The 20,436-nt window shown below is 39.5% G+C and overlaps 1 protein-coding gene across 6 annotated transcripts in view; it reads right to left on the bottom strand.

The window, feature by feature from the left end:
- NME7 (NME/NM23 family member 7) overlaps window positions 1-20,436 on the bottom strand; it is a 111,157-nt gene that overhangs the window by 37,187 nt on the left and 53,534 nt on the right. For 5 of the 6 annotated variants that reach the window (XR_014492550.1, XM_083362848.1, XM_083362849.1 and 2 more), the window contains one exon: window positions 14,748-14,855. Coding sequence is in view for 4 of the 6 variants with exons in the window: in XM_083362848.1 (XP_083218974.1) it covers window positions 14,748-14,855 (108 nt within the window). In the remaining 2 variants the exon portion in view is untranslated. Of the gene's footprint in view, window positions 1-14,745; window positions 14,856-16,230; window positions 16,383-20,436 lie in introns of those variants that run through there. The other variant, XR_014492551.1, reaches the window with a different exon arrangement.

Below are 20,436 nucleotides of genomic sequence, written 5' to 3'. Positions count from 1 at the left end.
AGATCAAAAAACCAAGTTTTCAGATCCCGGCGAAATGTACGCAGATCGGGGGCGGTCCGAAGTTCCACCGGTAAATCATTCCAAAGGGCAGGCGCGCCCACAGAGAATGCCCTCCCCCTGGGGATCACCCGCCGGCACCATTTAACTGGATGTCACAAGTTCAAATGCTCCTTAAGGAGCATTTTCTTTTTCTCTAGGAAGGAGAGAAAACACGGTGCAATTCCAAAACAGCATTCACAATTAAGAAGAGGACCAAGGCTAACAACACATATTCAAATACTAGCAAGAGATGACAGGTAACAGAATTCATATCCTGAATAAAAATGAAAGAAGAGTATTTGTTCTGTTTTGCCTTATTGCATACGGACAGCTTCCCTGGAATTAGCACCTACTATTTCTTCAGAGAAGCTGAAAAAAAAAAGGTCTGGTTAAAGTATCAATTCTACCAAGAAAAAAAGTTGGTGAAATAGGTAAATAAGCTATCAGCCACCTACATAAAAACAAGTTTTCTCCTAATTTCCCTAATCAAGGGATATTTGGATATTGTACTTGAGTACAGCACAGTAATACTAACTATAAGGTATCCTGGTTAGGAATGGGAATGGGGGGGAAAGCATAAAGGGCTTGATCCAGAGGAGGAGGAAGACATTTCCCAGCCTTGCTGAAACAAACAAAGCTACTATACTTTCTATACATTCTCCTATGATGCAAAGAGTTCTTTTGTCAAGGAGTTCTATTGACCAAATTACTATATGGAGCATCATCTACTTCTGGGACATTGTGAAAGTGTAACTCGTTGAACTTTATAAACTTTTTTAATCAAGTGTCTGTTGTCTCTGGCCTACAGAGCATTAGAACTTCGGTGTGTCTGTTTCTTGCCTGCTGCCAATGCTGGCTGGCTCTGGATGGAACTGCAGAAGTTGGCATGGCTGCTGGCTCTGCTCCTCTGCTCAGTTGTGGCTGTGCATGCTTCTGAACCCATTTCTCCCCCATCTCGACACTGCATTTCTGCAGGCTAGCTCTAGTCCCACATACTTTCCGAGTCATCTTTGTCCTGGTGTCTTTTGTTTTGCTCAGCTCTCACTTGCAACTTTTGCTTGCAGCATTGACCTTTTCCTTCTCTAACACAATGTTGCTTCCAAATACTTGCTTTTGTACCTAAAGCATAGGTTTGCTCCAGGTAATTCTAATTCGGCTGGTTCCAAGTAGTCCCAGAGGAAAAATAAAGAAAAAGGAAATAAGGCCTTGCACTGTCTGTGTAAAGTTCTTCTCCCACAGATAAGACATTCATTTGCCAGGACATGAAAGACAGACTGGCAGACTCTAAATGCATTTTGTGAAGTAAGATAGCAATAGCACTTATATACCGCTTCACAATGCTTTTACAGCACGTCTCTAAGAGGTTTACAGGGTCAGCGTATTGCCTCCAATAATCTGGGTCCTCATTTTACGGACCTTGGAAGGATGGAAGACTGAGTCAACCTTGAGCTGGTGAAAATCAAACTGCTTGGCAGTTGGCAGAATTAGCCTGCAATGCTGCATTCCAACCACTGCGCCACCACAGCTCAGAGATGGGAGGGACTAAGCTGGGAGTCACTTGGGATCAGGGTGGGTCCTTGCCTAATGACTGGCGGAATTCAGTTAACAATGGCATCAGGGAGAGCTGGAATTGCCATTCCTAAGTGATGCATTTATTTATTTAAAATATTTATATGGATACTCATCTTGATCAATTTACAATTTTTACAATGACCATAAAACTAATAAATAAAAGAATAATAAAAACAATAACAGTAAAGCATTAGAGAAAAATCCTGTGCTGTAATCATTCCCCTTGGGTTGCCCCAAGCAAACTCAGCTGCTTCCTTCCATACCTTCTACCCATACAATCCCAGGGCCTCAGTAAAAAGCCAGGTCTTAATGGCCTTCTGAAAGAGTAGAAAAGTAAGGGCCTGTCGAACTGTTGGTGCCAGAGTGTCCCACAAGAGTGACTGGGCGGTTTACAATAAAAACATAAAAGGTGATATGAAATCATAAATAAATAAATACACAAAAAATAAAACAGAATGAAGAACGAACTTAAAATTAAAATATTACAGATTATAAAGGTGGAGGGAGCTCCCTCACATCACCAACTGCTTTCAGGATTTTGTAACACTCTTCAACCTCCATGCTAGGTTGGGAGGGCCAAGTCTTAACCCCTCTTTCAAAAGGCCAGATGTTGTGGGGCCCCATCTCACTGCTGTGGAAAAAGATATTCCAAAGGATGAGGCAATGGCAGAGAAGGTTCTCTTCCTGGATCTTGTCATTCAAAATTCTTTAACAGATGGGATCCACAGCATACCCTTCCTGCCTGACCAGATAGGACAAGATGATTCCATAGGTAATCTGGTCCCATGGGATGAAGGCTTTAAAGCTGATAATCAACATTTTGGATTGAACCTGGAAGCAAACTGGTACCCAATGCAGCTCACATATCACAGACATAATATGTGCAGCTCGAGTGGCACTCAAAACTGCTCACACCACTGCATTCTGCACTAGCTGCAGCTTCCAGATACTCTTCAAGAGTAGTCTCATGTAGAGTTCATGGCAATAGCCCCATAACTAAGATGTGAATGAAAGAAAGAAGGGCTTCTCAATCCAGGAAAGGTATAACTAGCGCAGAAGAGCTGGATATTTGTACTTTCAGACTTGCAAGACTGATGTCAGTCTTCCTAGATAGAAAAAGACTGGATGAGCTAATTCTACATTGCTGTAAGGTTACATTAACAGAAACCTATATGTATGAAATTACAAAACTCTTGCTGTCTCTTTTTACAGTCTGATAAGTTAGGGAGGATCCTCTCCAATTTTCTTTCTTTTGCAGCTGTGGACTTCTCCCCGTTTCTTCTCGCTGTTCCCTAGGTAGCAACTTCCAAAGGCATTCCCTCATACTATTACAAGGAGACTGCCAAAACAGTAGTATTTTATAACCTTGAGAGGTGAAACAGGACCAGTTGTCTGAATCTTCTAATCAAGAAATCACATGTCATCATATTTTGTAGCTGGTAATTGGGAGCTTTCTTGTAATACAGATTTCATCCTATGCAGGATGACTGTACCTCTTTACATATCTTAATGCCAGGTGTAACAACCAGATTCACACTTAAATAATTCAATTAGCGTTTTATTGTTCAAGTTCTCAGACTGACGGTTTGCACCTGTATAAGCATAGATAAGTTTCAACAGCATTCAAGAGGGTAAGACTTTGTCTTCTTGTGCCCACAGAAGGATTCCAGACTAATTCCCTGTTTGACTCCTCTTCCTGGGTTGGGCAGTCTCTCTCCGATATTTACTTGCTTCTATAGACTATGAAATATCCTTTGTAAATCTGCTTGTCATCAGAAGAATAGACTTCTAATATATGCTCCAATATAGTTGGGAAGTCATCAAATTGAGAATAAAGCAATTACACTCAATTTTAATATACACAAAGCTTTCTCTTTTTAAAAAAATACTGTATGCTATCTTGAGTTTTATACAAATAGAAAAGCAGTATATATATTTGAACAATAAATAAAAATGAGAGCTCTACTAAACTCTGGCCTTTCAACAGCTATTTGCGCTGGCTAAGAAGCTTTTCTTTTTGAGTTCCCCAAGTCATATCAATAACAATGATTGAAAACTGACTCCCATTTTGAAAAAAAAATAGATAATATACAAAAAAGACTATGAAGAACTAGATGGGCCAAACTAAGCTAAAATAAATCTTAGTGTTACTGTTTATACAGAAGCAGTTGAGTCTATAATGACCTTAATTCATTTGATGGGTCAGCCTGTTCCTGAAAAAACAGGTTTGTAGAAGTTCTCCTGGACTCATAGCTACTACTAGATCAGCAAGTAGAAACCATGGAAAAAGGCAAGGCCTTTGCTTAGCCTACTATAACATACCAGTTGTGCACCTACGTGGATTGAGAACCCTTGGGGTCCCTAGTATATGTTTTTATCATCATGCAGCCTACATGTAACTGCCTTTAAACCAACTCAGAAAATGATATGATGGTTGATACTCAAATTAAACAGCAATTTTGCTGCTTTGACACCCATATACATGTCTAGGGAGTGAAATTCTTAAAGTCCTCTCTTTACAAGAAATCAGAGGACATGGACCCAAAGGCAAGTATTTCATGAAGTGAAATACCTCACTTACTTATATCTTACTTATTGAACTTGGATGGTTGTGAATACTACCTCTTTAGACAAGTGTTCAATTTTTCTGTAACTTGATTATTAATGCTGCTATAGAGATTTTATGATGGCTAAGCTGGGCTGGATTCCACTGGGATTTGGGTAAGGAGGTTGTTGACTGTTTTAATCTTGTATTGCAAATTGCTTAGAATCTTGGTGCCTTATAAATATGAAATCTGTAGTATGAGCCCTAAGATAAGCTTGATAGATCCAAGATGCAGTCTCTTTCATCTTGCTTAGCTACGGTCAACTAGGTTTTTCTACCTGTTCTGATAGAAACAAAGAAAATGTTTCAGCAATTTGGGGGAAAGGAAGGGCCTCAGTATATGGAGTGCAAAGTGGGTAGACCCACGCCATATACATTAGCAAATGCTGAATTAATCATGGGAATGTGACATTTATAGTAAGTGTAATTCATATTTTAATCTCTTGTATGCAGACAAGGATTTTACTTATTTTTAGTTCCTGCTACCAAAATTAGAAATTATGACAAAGCATATGAAATAGCTGCATAGGCAAATCATCATCGCAATTGAATTGGCTGTTTTTACATTTTTCTAAAAATCAAATGTATTTTTTTTTCTATCTGAACTATACAAAGCAGTTCACAATATCATATCAAAATCAATATAATACAAGATTGCACTGTAATCACAACAACACAAATAGAAAAGCAAAAAAACAAAAAAAACAAATGCCCTATTGAAAGAGAAATCACAGAAGCAATTAGTGAAATGAACAGAATAGGAAAAAGTTTAATAGTAGGGATATTGAGAAGGAGAGTTGGTCTGACACTGCCTTCATCAGCCCCAAAGCATTTTCTCTTCTCTCTGAACAATTAAAGCATCTGAGATAGAATTATACCGCTCAGTTTTAGCCCTTGATGAAAGGCTGTATTGCAACATCACCAGATGACTGGGAAGTACAATGGCCTTGTTATTAATTATTTAAAGGCCTCTGAAAGGGGAAATGTGGTACGAAGGAAGAGCCCATGACAAGACCGGGCATTGCTTCACTTCACATGATTGATTCTCTTGTCTTACTAATAAAAATGCACTGCTGAGGAAAGAAGAATAAATTCCAAATTGCTTAAAGACTCGGTTGCGTACTTGCTCAGAAGTTAATATGTAAACAGCACCCTTCAGCTGCAATCCTAGACCCACTTACCTGGGCATAAGCCTCACTGAATTCAGTGGAGCTTACATCTGAACAGACACAGTACAGCACTAAGAGACCTTTGTTCAGGATATGACATAATGGAATGCTAGGCAAAGAAAGTGTAGGCTTTCAGCCAGTTGAAACTTTGTAGAGTTAATCATTTACACACTTTTATTATCTTCATATAAAAGACAATTGCAGGAAACAAAAATGATTTCAATATTCCTTTTGATGTAGTTGAACTCATCTTACATTTAGAATCATCTTAAAATTATGCCCAACAAAAGTTATGAATTCTAGTTTAATCTGAAAAAGTCCTGCTGCCTATCTAATTGATACACAGGGAGGGCGAGATCAAATATAATGCAAAAAGGGAAGACTTTTGCTTCCTCAGGGCCACCCCCACGATCTGAACCCCCTCCCCTTCAAACCTGATCAACATTTGAAGTGCTGCTGAGGTAGCTCGTTACGGAATGTGATTTTCCCCTACTGAAAAGTTGTTCCAACTTTCTTTTAAAAGCTCCTTTTACAATCCCCTTCAGTTTTAAAAGCGGTTGCCATTTTCTATGCAAGGCTGCTGTGAAAGAAAAGCTAGCCTTACAACGTTTTGATTTACATGAAAAATTGTACAATTTTTGGATTCAAACTATAATTTTGATTTAATCATGAGTTTGAAAGGCTTTCCCCCCCAAGATTTACAATTCCACTTTGCAAGCGAGACCACACAGAATCAAATCACTTCAGTATTTTGGGCTGTTCCCTGCTTTCGATTGTAGTTCTTATGTATAGTGACTGAGAGGTTTGCCCTGCAGATTTCAACCGAAGTAATCTTCAGATATATGTGTAGAGCAGGCATAAGGAACTTAACTTTTTTTCTTAACAGTAAAATAAGTGCCAATACTATACTAATGAAAGACTTTACGTAAGATGCCCTTCCACAGAAAATACTGAAACTTAACGTCTCATCACTTTTCCAAAAGAACGTAAAGGACTACAGATACCTGACTGGCTGATATTTTTCTAACAAGGCTCCTTATTCTTCCATAAACATTACAATTCCTAAAGTCCCATATCTAGGGTTCGGAAGGATTAAGCAGTTCTAAAGCTCACTTATGGATACCAAAACCTCTTTGGAGAAGGATCATGTTGCATTTTTTTGTTCATGTTTGTTGAGAACCACACGGAGAGCACTTTTATTAAAACAGCAAGAGGTTGCCACAATCTCTCCCTTCTGACACCTGCACCCTGGTGGAGTCCCGGATGTTACCTAGTTGAGTAATGAAACATCTTCAAGCAAATAACCAAGCTCAGAGAGCATCGCAACAAACTGAGAGCATGATTGAAAAACACCTTGAAATGGAGAGCCACAAGGGAAACCCCAAATTGTGACAGGAAGCCAATTAGCTTTCCTGCGTTGGTAGAGGCATTAAGAGAGGCAACTTTTGGCCTAGAAAATCCTTGATGCATTTTTTTGCTAATAAATCAGAATCTAAACCAGCTTCAACATTTTTCAAGATATCTCTAGACTAGAATAATATATCTGTAAATCCCACTGAGGTAAGGTTATATCTGAAATTGACAAAAAAAACCCAAAACCCTCCAGTTTTATTTTTTTTAAAAAAATATTCTGGCAAAAGATTTATTTATTTATTTGATTTCTTTGGTGGCCCATTGTTCTGTCCCAACCTATGTGAGTCCTTGTTTTGCTCACAAGGAGAAACCCCTCTTCCAAGAAATAGGCAAGAACAGCAAGAAAAAAACAACCCCTTTTATTCTCACAGACCTGAGTCAATGTCCAAGGCAAACAGTCCACAGAAACTTGATCCTCAACACAAACAGTTGCCTTTGACAACCAGCACCTCCCACACCTTCCCTTTTATAATTCAGCCAAGGTGTGGCTTCCTAATGCCTTCTCCTTTGCCTTTGGAGCCACCCCATTGCATTCCTCTGTCCTACTCGTTTCTCTTGCCTGCACTTTCGTGCATCCTGGATTTGTCCCAACTGTTCTTTATCACTGTTCAACTCAGACTCCCAGCACAGCTGTGTCTCAGCCTGAGTGCGAGTAGAGGGGCCAGGCTCCTTGTCCAACTGTAAGTCTTGGAACTCCTCAGAGCCTTCCTCTGACTCCAATGTCACTCCAGACTCCTCCTCATCTGATTCCTCAGAGTCACCTGTTGGATCCACTGGCTGGTGAGGAATCACAACACCCATATCAAGAAGTGATTGGGCAATGTACATCATAAAGTTGTTCCACTAAATATGCAAACTTAAAAATGTTTACTAAAAAGTAAAGAAACAAGGCCAAAGCCTGGTATTATCTTTTTAACACATGCACGCCTGAGAAGCTAAATGCTTTTCTACTATTGCAAAAAAAGCACCTTTTTTCATGGTAATAATTACCGTATATACTTGAGTATAAGCCGAATTTTTCAGCCCACTTTTTGGGCTGAAAAATTCCACTTCGGCTTATACTCCAGTCAACAAAAAAACTTACTGAGGACTTGTGCGCGGCCGAGGCTTTGGAGCTTCCGGGATCGCGCTCACCTCTCCCAAGCCACCGCAGTCCGGAGACCTGCCGAAGTTTGGGGAGGTTTGGGGAGGTGCGCGCGCACCTCCCCAAAAGTCCCCAAACGAAGCCGGGTCTCCGTTCCTCTGCGCCCTGCCTGCCTGCTTCTTTCCACAGCAGAAAGAAGCAGGGAGGCAGGGGGCGGAGGAACGGAGACCCGGCGACGTTTGGGGAGGTTTGGGCGCCTCTCCAAATATCCCCAAACGTCGCCGGGTCTCCATTCCTCTGTGCCCTGCCTGCCTGCTTCTTTCCACAGCAGAAAGAAGCAGGCAGGCAGGGGGCGGAGGAACGGAGACCCGGCGACGTTTGGGGATATTTGGAGAGGCGTCCAAACCTCCCCAAACGTCGCCGGGTCTCCGTTCCTCCGCCCCCTGCCTCCCTGCTTCTTTCTGCTGTGGAAAGAAGCAGGCAGGCAGGGCACAGAGGAACGGAGACCCGGCGACGTTTGGGGATATTTGGAGAGGCGCCCAAACCTCCCCAAACGTCGCCGGGTCTCCGTTCCTCCGCCCCCTGCCTCCCTGCTTCTTTCTGCTGTGGAAAGAAGCAGGCAGGCAGGGCACAGAGGAATGGAGACCCGGCGACGTTTGGGGATATTTGGAGAGGTGCCCAAACCTCCCCAAACGTCGCCGGGTCTCCGTTCCTCCGCCCCCTGCCTCCCTGCTTCTTTCTGCTGTGGAAAGAAGCAGGCAGGCAGGGCACAGAGGAATGGAGACCCGGCGACGTTTGGGGATATTTGGAGAGGCGCCCAAACCTCCCCAAACGTCGCCGGGTCTCCGTTCCTCCGCCCCCTGCCTCCCTGCTTCTTTCTGCTGTGGAAAGAAGCAGGCAGGCAGGGCACAGAGGAACGGAGACCCGGCGACGTTTGGGGATATTTGGAGAGGCGCCCAAACCTCCCCAAACGTCGCCGGGTCTCCGTTCCTCCGCCCCCTGCCTGCCTGCTTCTTTCCGCTGTGGAAAGAAGCAGGCAGGCAGGGCACAGAGGAACGGAGACCCGGCGACGTTTGGGGATATTTGGAGAGGCGCCCAAACCTCCCCAAACGTCGCCGGGTCTCCGTTCCTCCGCCCCCTGCCTCCCTGCTTCTTTCTGCTGTGGAAAGAAGCAGGCAGGCAGGGCACAGAGGAACGGAGACCCGGCGACGTTTGGGGATATTTGGAGAGGCGCCCAAACCTCCCCAAACGTCGCCGGGTCTCCGTTCCTCCGCCCCCTGCCTCCCTGCTTCTTTCTGCTGTGGAAAGAAGCAGGCAGGCAGGGCACAGAGGAACGGAGACCCGGCGACGTTTGGGGATATTTGGAGAGGCGCCCAAACCTCCCCAAACGTCGCCGGGTCTCCGTTCCTCCGCCCCCTGCCTCCCTGCTTCTTTCTGCTGTGGAAAGAAGCAGGCAGGCAGGGCACAGAGGAACGGAGACCCGGCGACGTTTGGGGATATTTGGAGAGGCGCCCAAACCTCCCCAAACGTCGCCGGGTCTCCGTTCCTCCGCCCCCTGCCTCCCTGCTTCTTTCTGCTGTGGAAAGAAGCAGGCAGGCAGGGCACAGAGGAACGGAGACCCGGCGACGTTTGGGGATATTTGGAGAGGCGCCCAAACCTCCCCAAACGTCGCCGGGTCTCCGTTCCTCCGCCCCCTGCCTGCCTGCTTCTTTCCGCTGTGGAACGAAGCAGCCTGAACGAAGCAGGCTGCTTCTTTCCACTGCGGAACGAAGCAGCCTGCCTGCTTCTTTCCGCTGCGGAACGAAGCAGCCGGCGGCGGAGGCTTGCAGAACGGCGGATCGGCTTATACTCAAGTCACCAACTTTTTCCAGTTTTTGGGGGTGAAATTGGGGGTCTCGGCTTATACTCGAGTCGGCTTATACTCAAGTATATACGGTATGTTTTGGTATTTGTGCCTTTCAGCACATTTCTATTTATGTATACCCTCTAATCTTCCTGCTTCTGTTCATCCTTAACCCTCTGAGCAACTCTAACACTGAATGCATTGACTCCTTATCTTATTTTGAATGTTGTGATGACAATAAGTTAATGTACTTGGTACCTCAGACTGTGCTTCAGCTATGATTCAGCTGGGCATCTGATGCTGATTTGGACCAAGTTGTATTTAGCATTAATTCTGAGAAAATATGTACAAAGTTTGTTGCCACCATATCAAAGTAACTATACAATATTAATGATACCTACTTTCTTTCCTAGAAGCATTAAGTCATACTATCATACAATTATAAATGGCCATTTTGCCCATTGAACTCAAGCCCTGTGCTCTGTGTAGGAATCTAAATTAAAATTTCTGCAAGAGAAGGCTGTGTAGTCAATATCCACTGAATGTGAGTATATAATCTCTCTGGGCTACTGGTACTACTATCAAGGTCCTCTTGCTAATGGTACTTCTTTTTCCTTATATTTAATTAGAATCTACTTTCCTATAGTTTCAGAATTCTTACTCTGTGGGCTACAACATCCCCTGGGAAGTTGCAAAGAAATCTGAGAGGGATTTTAAATTCTTCTCTGTGCTGGCAGGCAGAACATCCAACTGCTTTTACAGGCCCAAGTGACTATTTTTTTCTCTAAGAACCACATTTCACATCAGAATTAAAATTAAAAGGATAATCATTTCTCTATAGTACCAGTTTACTTCTTACCTTAAAAATAATACTAAACCTTGGAATATACTCAATTACTACCTCTTTTGGATATTCCAATTTTTAATTAATAGTCATTTCTGGAATCTACGTTGTCAATGTGCATGACTTTCAAGTGAAAATGTTATCCAAAAGATATTAAGATGCATATTAACTACAGTCTTTGATTCAGGAAGCTAAAGATGATCTAAAAATACATGTGACATTAGTATAATGATACTAAAAAAAAGAAATAGAACAGCAATTCAACTGTTATGAATGAAAATGGTTTAATAGTGAGAAATCCATTAGCATTTTAATTCCTGCTCCTATTTTCCAGCTCAAATAAGTCATGGGAGAGTTATTTATTAACTTTACTCTGCTAAATGAAATCATTTTCACAAGGAAAAAGCCAAGAGTTCAGGGTCAGACTATAATGAAGGCTTTGCTGATGATCAATATGCATGTGTACAAAGTGTGTGTGTATAATACAGAATACATGCACATGCATAAACATCATTTTGAGGTATACTTTCTTTCTTATACTTTCTTTTTGTCAAAGCACTCACCAAGCTTCCATACTGTATTTTAACTGAGTTGCAAGACTGATCCAGAATCATGTTCAAAGCAATCCTCCTGAACCTAGAACTACTTTGCTTAACTACAAAATCCAGTCCAAATGTTCAGACCACAGTCCTCCACTTAACAGAATAACAGAGTTGGAAGCGACCTTGGAGGTCTTCTAGTCCAGGGCTTTTCAACCAGTGGTACGGTTACCACCTGTGGTACATTGGCACCTAGCAGGTGGTACGCGACCATCCTAGAAAAGTGGTAGCGGGGGAGGGGAATGAGCTGAACCGGTGGCAGCACCGCACAAGCCTGAGCGAGAGATAGCTGAAGCTGCAGGGCTGTCAGGGCTCAGCGAAAGCGCTAGGATCAGCACTTCTTCGGGGCTGTCAGGGCTCAACAGAAGCGCCAGGATCAGTGCCAGGCTCCAGCTGGAGCTCGGTGCTGATCCTGGCGCTTCTGAGCCCAGAAGAAGCACCGATCAGCTGGAATGTTGCAGCATCTCCAGGGTCTTGTGATTTACATTCAGATGCTTGGCAACTGATTCATATTTATGACGGTCACAGTGTCCCAGGGCCATGTGAAGTGATCAAAATGTGAAGTGATCAAAACCTGCTGCAACCACCCAGCAGAGGGGGGAAATAAAAACCAAACACCCCCCCCACCCAACCCCCGCTGCCAATCCTCAACAGAAATGCTCACAACAATGAAAACCTTGGACAGGAGGAAGAGCACCTCCAGGTGGGCAGGCAGGTGTCTTGCTCGGCTGTGGCTTGGGGGGCACTTTTTTCAGTGCCATTATAACTTCAAACAGTCACTAAGTGAACTGTTGTAAGTCGAGGACTACCTGTACGTCATCACTTTTTTCTTTTCTTTCTTTCTTTCTTTCTTTCTTTCTTTTCTTTCTTTCTTTCTTTCTTTCTTTTTTGTCATCAAGTTTTTGACATCTTGCTAGGCAACTGATAGTACTTGGATATTGCCATATCCTAAAAGTGGTACAAAGGTTGAAAAGCCCTGTTCTAGTCCAACCCCTGCTCAAGCAGGAAACCTTATACTTCATTACTTATTCCCGATATTCACTTCACCAGACCCATCCATCTACCTTAATTTATTTTGAGCCTGACTACCCAGAGTGTTTCACTTTCACTAACTTCCACTGAGAAAAGCTGAATGTTACTAAGGGCCACGTTAAACCACTACCTGATAGCATATGTGCTGTGAAAAATCTGTAACTTCCAATGTGCTTTCTTGCCATTTGAATTATTAGCAATGATGGTAGTCCATAAAGGAATTCAACACATTTAAAGAAGTTAGCCCTAAATGTCCTATGTCAAACCTATTCATTTAATCACCTCTTAAATCAATAATAGTACAAAACAGCTATGGTTTAACATTCTGGTTAAAAGAAAAAAAAACACTCACTTCCATCAGCCTCCTCTTTATTACTGAGAATAGTACAAGCTTGCCTAATGAGCAATTAGACAAACTTGACTTTCTAATGCATAATGACAAACTGGAAGATAATAGCAAGTACCACAATATATTTTAACTACGCAGGACCAATTCTGAAGTGTCTGTGTTTAACACAAGCCACATTTTTGTGACATTTGCCTGAAGTCACAAGCAAGGGGCAAGCATTACATATTTATTTCAGCAAAGAATCTCAAATAATGACTTTCAATCATCAAGAAATCTGAAGAGTATTCAGTACTTCAATTATATATACATTTATGCAACACTGATAATTCATCTATTGCCAGTGTTGGATGAGGTGCAATTGTGAGATGAGAAGTACCGTACGTAATACGTAAAGCACTTTTTTCACGCATAAGGCAACACTATATCAAGCTTGCAATATTAAAGCAAAATGCAAATTAAAGAATCAGAAAGCTTGAAAAAAACCAGCGCTACCATGCTAATTAGAAATTATGGTAGCATAGCAAGTCATGACATTTCCCCTGGGGATTAATTATCCAGAAAAACCAGGTGTCAGATAGATAATAGAAACTTGGGACATCTGTCCTATTTAGGTAGACAATAATTCTACGGCATCAATCCTACAATATCAGCAAAAGTAAATTTATTTTAAGTTGTAGTTAATGTCGCAATATTGTTATGTACATACATGTGTACCTTTTGAATTAAGCAACATTATGCAAAGTGCAACAAAAAAACCCAGTAAAAAGAGAAAGATTTATACGATCTGAAGACAAACCATTGATTCTAGCCTCATCTCACCAATACTGTACTGGTGAAATACAGAGCACCCCAAATAATTTTATTCCTTCCTGCTGCTTGTAGACATTAATTCTGACACAACATACATATATTATTGCTAGATTTTGCACAGCAGTGATCAAAATCCATGCCTCAAACTATCCTTAATGAGTATTTGATTTATTAGTTGAGTTTTGTATTGATAGATTTAGTTAACCATATATTAATTTTAAAATGTTTGATATTGTATATTTCATAATCTCTTTTTATAAGGTTTTTAAAAGATTTCTTAGAATTTTGTTTGTATATACTCTGGTGTGTGCATGAATATGCGCATTTGTGTGTGTATTGTTTTTTTTAACTTTGATTATTTCATATTCTTTTTAGCTTTTAAAGTTTACTCTTCCTGCCCTAGTTTATGGTCATAATAAAGATTTGGGGGGAAAATAATAATAAAATTAATTAATAATAAATTTTTAAGCAAAGAAATTAGGCTTGAGATCAGAAAAAAGAAAACGATATATAGCACTGCAATGCCATGGATATCATCAGACTGATTAACAGGTATCCAAAATCCATCGTGGTTTTGATTAATCAAGGCTTTCTTATAATGCTTTTCAAAAATGTAGAGAAGCTATAGACTAAGTTACCAGTCTCAATCATACTTGTGCCAAACACAGCAATTGTTATTTTTTAAATATTGGCCAACTCAGATTTACTTTATGAATAGTCACACTGTTCTATGCCAGATCTCTAATCAAGAAACTAATTTCCAAGATAACATACTATTGCTTATGCCCTACCAACTAGACGATATATGGAGTATACCAATGCTTTCTGGAGTAGTAGGAGCATGCACTGTACTGATAAATTCAGGATACTTAATTATATAAAATGCTAATTTGAACTAGAATTCCCTATTGCAGCCAGTTGTAATATGTACATGGAAGGAGAGAGGATTATTTTAAAAAAACACATTTGTCATGTTAAATAGCGCCTCCACCAAGAGACTTGGTGGAGCAGTGGGCTAATGCCTCCTTAAGTAACACCAGCTGCCTGCAATTAGTGCAGGTTCGCGTCCCACCAGGCTCAAGGTTGACTCAGCCTTCCATCCTTCCGAGGTAGGTAAAATGAGGACCCAGATTGTTGGAGGCAATTAAGCTGACTTTGTAATAATGCCGCTTGGGGGGGTGTATGAAAGCCCTAATAAGCAGGCATATACATAGAATGAAGGCTACTGCTAAGCTTGTAAGCCGCCCTGAGTCTTCGGAGAAGGGCGGGATATAAATGGAATTAAAATATATATATATAAACTCAAATAATTTTCTATATGCATTTTATTTTATTTTTTAAAAAAAACCTGTAATCTAATATAATTTTAAAAATGTACTTAGCCTTACCTCCAAAAGTCCATCCTCTGGTAAATCTGTACAATGGACAGCATTTTGAATCTTGTTTTTACCAAAGTGAGCACGGATGGTGCCAGGACGGAGATAACGCGCTATTTCCTGCATAAAATAGAAATTGTAAGATGTGAAGGAAAAGTGAAGAAAATAATTGCATACTTAAAGAAAAATAGATCATTTATATAATAAAATATTTTTTATAAAGACTATTTCAAATAATCCCTGAAAAAGGGGATTCCATTTTGGTCTGAGTATCATATAAGCAATTCAGTATAAAATTACAAAAAAAACATTGTATAGTACGAGTGAGAAAGAATTAAAAATATATGCCATCTGCTCAGTTGAACTCATGGCACAGTAGCTGAAAGATATTTCACATACAACTGATAGTTACAGTTTGGCTAAACTTATCTAGAGACTCCAGTATTAGTTGACTGGAATTGCTCAAACATACTGACAGTCTTTAGAAAAGTCTACAGAGACCTCCGTGCTCTCCATTTTGCCAGTCATAACTGCGTTTCTTAAGAAGGATGAAGAAGGAAATAACTTTTTAGAGGCACTTAGGCCAGGGGTGTCAAACTGCCAGCCCACAGGCCAGATGCATCATAGCAAAACCGCACCCACCCCATTGCCAGCAAAGGCAAAAAGGTCGCGATACGTCGCAACACGTCACGTGACATTGCGAGTTTGACACCCCTGACTTAGGCAATGCCTTTCCCACGGTAACTAGAAGGAGTCATCCGGGGAGTTGCCTACCATACCTTTAAGCATGTGGAGATCATCGATTTTTAAAAAATTATTTTATAAGTAATCTAGCTAGTAATCTAAATTCAATTTAAGTATCCATCCCCTTCCTGGGGTAAAAAATATATTGACGTATGTCTGTAGTTCTGCAAGGAAATAAACTGATCAAAATTCTGCTCAGATTCCCCTGCAGTAGAGAGGAGAAGACTAGTAAGTAAATTTTAAATGATTCATCTACCAAATAGTCACCCACATTTCTCCTTTGGTTGACTGAGCCTTGGAAAAGTCTGTTTAATTAATAGTACAAAGGACAATAGCAAAAGTGCTAGAAAGTGAACCTTACAATGTGGTTGCAGCCATTAAAACAACAACAACAACAACAGGAATCATACACAAGAGGCAAGGGGGACCCAAATCATGATACTGTCACCACCATGTTTCACTAATAGGTTAAGGTGCTAGAATGCAGTGTTTGCCATTCATCAAACATAAAACTTTTTACTCAAGCCAAAAAGTTTTATTTTGGTGCCATCCATCCTTCTAATATTTTTCAGGTTTATAATCCATTTGATTGATATCAGCCTTTTAAGGTAGTCCAGACCAGAAACCAAAATTATGAGTCCTAATATCATATGTATTATACGGTTGCAGTATTCTGGAAATCTGAATGTGTCTCTCCCCTTCCTTCCTTTACATTCCAGAGAATGAGGAAGGTCATTACTGAGTTGCTTACTTAAATTACATTCCTGCTTTGGGTTCATATTTCGTCTTGGCTACAGTTCTTCCTCCTGCCTCTCAAGGTTATTCTCACAGCCTACAGCAGTTCCAACCCACAGGCTGCAGGCCACATGTGGCTGTGACAGCTAATAATGCAGCCCCACAAAACTGTAATAAAAATATTTAAAAAATAAAGGAAGTTTGTTATTATATATTTTATCTGCAGTCTGAGACAATTCCTCTTCACTCTATGAATCGACCCAGACTGGATCCGGCAAAAATTTTTGCTTGTTTACTTTCAAAGAAATATGTAGATGGCAGCTAGAAATGAGACTAAACAAATTTGATTAATAAATACATCTCAGCAAAATTATGACTTCAGGAAAAATGGAAGCCTGTGAGGCAATATTTGTGAATCTTATTAATCAGCTCTATATGCTTCACAACTCAGGGCAAAACCAGAAATACAATATTGCAGCCTTCTCCTATTAGATTTCTTCTTTATATTTTGGACCATAGCCATCAAATTCAGTGAACTAAATTGTCAAATATGTTTACAAAGAAATGAAAAGAACTGCAGTTTAACATGCAAGGGAAAAAATATGAAATTACATTTCATCATTTTAATAAAAGATTTTGTAGCCTGTGTGGCCTCAAATAAGTTCAGCAATTAAATTATCTATCATTGACAAAACTATCTAGTAGAGGTCCAAAATTTAATATTTGTGTTTATATGTTATGCTGATCATGATGTCTGACTTTTTAGATAATCTAATCACATCTTTTTTTTAACAGAGACAGAATGACATACTAACTGCAGCCTCATATTGATCTGATTTTCTGTGCTGACCTACAATAGCCTTGGCACTGAATGAAAATACTTTTCTTTCTTTGCTTTGCATTAATCTATCTATCTATCTATCTATCTATCTATCTATCTATCTATCTATCTATCTATCTATCATCATTAAATTCTGATTCCTGTAACCTTTAACGGGGAAAACATGCACCATAGGACAAAATTTTTTGAACCAAGGCACCTTGAATGGACTACCTTACAGACTGTGGAATTGAAATTTGGCAAATGTTATAAAACATTTAATGATATAAACATTATCATAAAGCAATTTATGACATAACTCAAAATGTTATAAAACATTTTCTGTGCTGATGTTTGACTGTGCTACGCATGGGCTATCTTCAAGTCAGATACATCTCTGAACATATCCCAATTTTTCCAGTGAAGGCAGTACGTTAGAAGCTGTGTCACTGTGGAAGGCATAGAGGAATCTGGTAAGGAAATATATCTGAAAAAATGACCCGGCAGGGTACAGGTTTTCTAGTATATTACTAAAACTCTCCTGTTGTCCTGTTTGTAACTTTCAATTGGGCAAAATGCTGCTTCATAGGGAAACATTTTTTTAATCAATGTACCTTAAATGAGCTAACTTACAGAGTATATTCAAAATCTGAGACCCATTACTCCCATGGGATTGAAATTTGGCAAAGCTGTGCCCATTTCAATAGTGCCACACTGCCACGATGATAATAATTATTTCCAACACTCCCTGCCAGCTTCCCATAAGAAAAGTAAATGGGGGAGCTTCTGATGAAGAAAATGGCAGATTGAGTGGCTCCCTCAAATGGGAAGTGACTCCATAACTGATGTGGGGTTCGGCCAGAATCTTGTAGCCTAAAGAATTTTATAGATTTTAAGAAGAATCCTGGAAAATAATGCACTCATCCCCTGAACAGCCATTCCTTGCAAGAAGATTGCAAAACGGAGGTTTTGACAATCAGCTGCTAGTGAGTCAAACAACTCACTATTTAATACACTACTGAAGTACCACATATAATGGTTAATTTTAAAGCAAAAAAATAATATATTTTATCTTTGTATCTGTACCAAAGTTGGAAGCTACACTTTTTTATATTTTTCTTTTCTTTCTTTCTGCACCCTTAATTTTTCTTTTTATCTTATCTGTTTTTTCCTTAATTTTTTCTTTCTGTTTTCTTGTATTTTATCTTCTATTGAAATTTCATAAAGTCTTATAAAAAGAATTTTAAAGCAAAAAAATAATATATTTTATCTTTGTATCTGTACCAAAGTTGGAAGCTACCCTTTTTTATATTTTTCTTTTCTTTCTTTCTGCACCCTTAATTTTTCTTTTTATCTTATCTGTTTTTTCCTTAATTTTTTCTTTCTGTTTTCTTGTATTTTATCTTCTATTGAAGTTTCATAAAGTCTTATAAAAAGAAAAGTCAATGGGGCAGCCAGCAGAAGTCAGAAATCACTTCTGCTTTTTTGTCTACCTGTAGTCATTCTGTTTTTTAATTTAATAAAAATATCTCTGAAATCATAACTCAGTGAGTTATGGGCTGTCTAGAACTACCTAAAATGCTATCCAGTTTATGTGACTGTAATCAGAAAAACCTCTATCTTCATATCAACAAATCTTTGAAACAAAGTTATTACAGTTCTGAAACTAACAGAAATAAGATAGCTAATATTGTTATTGATATAGCTGTATTTTAATAGCTGTATGATTTCTAAAATAATTATTTTAACTGGCATAGACCTTTGAAGGTGTACAGTATGCAAGTTTTAATATTCAAAAGAATGATTAGTTTTCTAATATTTCAGGACTTTAACACTGAGGTTGAAATTAAGATATAATTGCTAGCTAAAGGTCACCTAGGTAGTTCATAGCAGAAATGACACCAGAAACTTCTTTTGCCATAGCTCATTTAGCTATTTTATGCCAGATATCATTAACTGATTTAAGTCTGCAATCCTATAACATGCAGCAACAACAAGCACCAGTAATTTCAAAAGGATGGCCCATGTATCAGAATGTCATTGCATGATTATGTAATGACCTCATGACATCTGATGGCAAAATGTGCATTATGAAATATTTATGATGTATATTTGATGTTGGCTCACATATATTATCGTTTGCCTTGCCACCCCTCTTCCCATGCTTACAGTATAAACTGGTAGATGTGTATTCAGATGGAAGTCCTACTGGATTGAATGGTGTTAAGCCTACATAAATAGGTTAAGGACTGCAGTCTAATCTAGAAATAGAAGAGCTCACTTTTGAAAAAAAATGACATCAGATATTGTAATGGTTGTTGCTTAGGCAATATAACTGTTATCTTGATAGTTTCTAGCATTTTTAATATTTAACATTTAATCACTGGTATTTCATGTTTCAGCACCTAAATCTTTAATTTAAAATTTTGGAACACAAGATGGGTTTATTTCAAAAATTGTAAAAGCGGACCAAGAAATAGTTATTGTACTGGAATGAGATCTAAATGCAACAAATAAATAAAGCAACATTATTAAAATCATTTGTGGATTATATACCAAGTATTAGTTTTGCATTAACACAATCAATTAAAACTGTAGATGTTGATGTAAGCATAAGCTACACAATCATGCATAGCTTAGTATAGTGGTATAAATTCTAAAAATTAGCCGTAACAGAAATATAAGGATAGCTAATAAAACCCTGGAAAACCAAAGGATCATTATTTTTTTTACCTCAAGCCGTTATCTTCTATACTCCACATGCATATATTTATTCATATATGTACATGCATATTAGTATGCATATACATACTACAAAAAAGATGTTGAGACCTTGGAAAAAGTTCAGAGAAGAGCAACTAAGATGATCAAAGGCCTGGAGACTAAAACATATGAAGAACAGCTGCAGGACTTGGGTTTGGCTAGTCTAAAGAAAAGAAGAAACAGGGGCGACATGATAGCAGTATTCCAGTATTTGAGGGGTTGCCACAAAGAAGGGGGTGCCAAACTATTCTCCAAAGCACCAGAGGGCAGGACAAGAAACAATGTTTGGAAACTGACCAGAGAGAAGCAACCTAGAATTAAGGAGAAACTTCCTAACAGTGAGGACAATTAACGAGTGGAACAGCTTGCCTCCAGAAATCATGGGCGCTCCATCACTGGAGATTTTTAAACAGAGGCTAGTCACTTGTCTGAGATGGTATAAGTTCTCCTCCTCGAGCAGGGAGCTGGACTAGAAGACCTCCAAGGTCCTATTCTATTCTATTCTATTCTATTCTATTCTAATTTCACTTTAACAATAACAAATACATTTTTCATGCTCAATTTCATAAATCAGCTTTCTCCAAACTGGCACCAACCACATACACAGAATAACAAATTCTGTCATCCCTGAATATATAT

The sequence above is a fragment of the Vipera ursinii genome (assembly GCF_947247035.1).
Source record: "Vipera ursinii genome assembly, chromosome: 4".
Taxonomy (NCBI): domain Eukaryota; kingdom Metazoa; phylum Chordata; class Lepidosauria; order Squamata; family Viperidae; genus Vipera; species Vipera ursinii.
The sequence above is the reverse complement of the archived record's forward strand: the minus strand, read 5'-3'. Positions and strand labels throughout refer to the sequence as shown.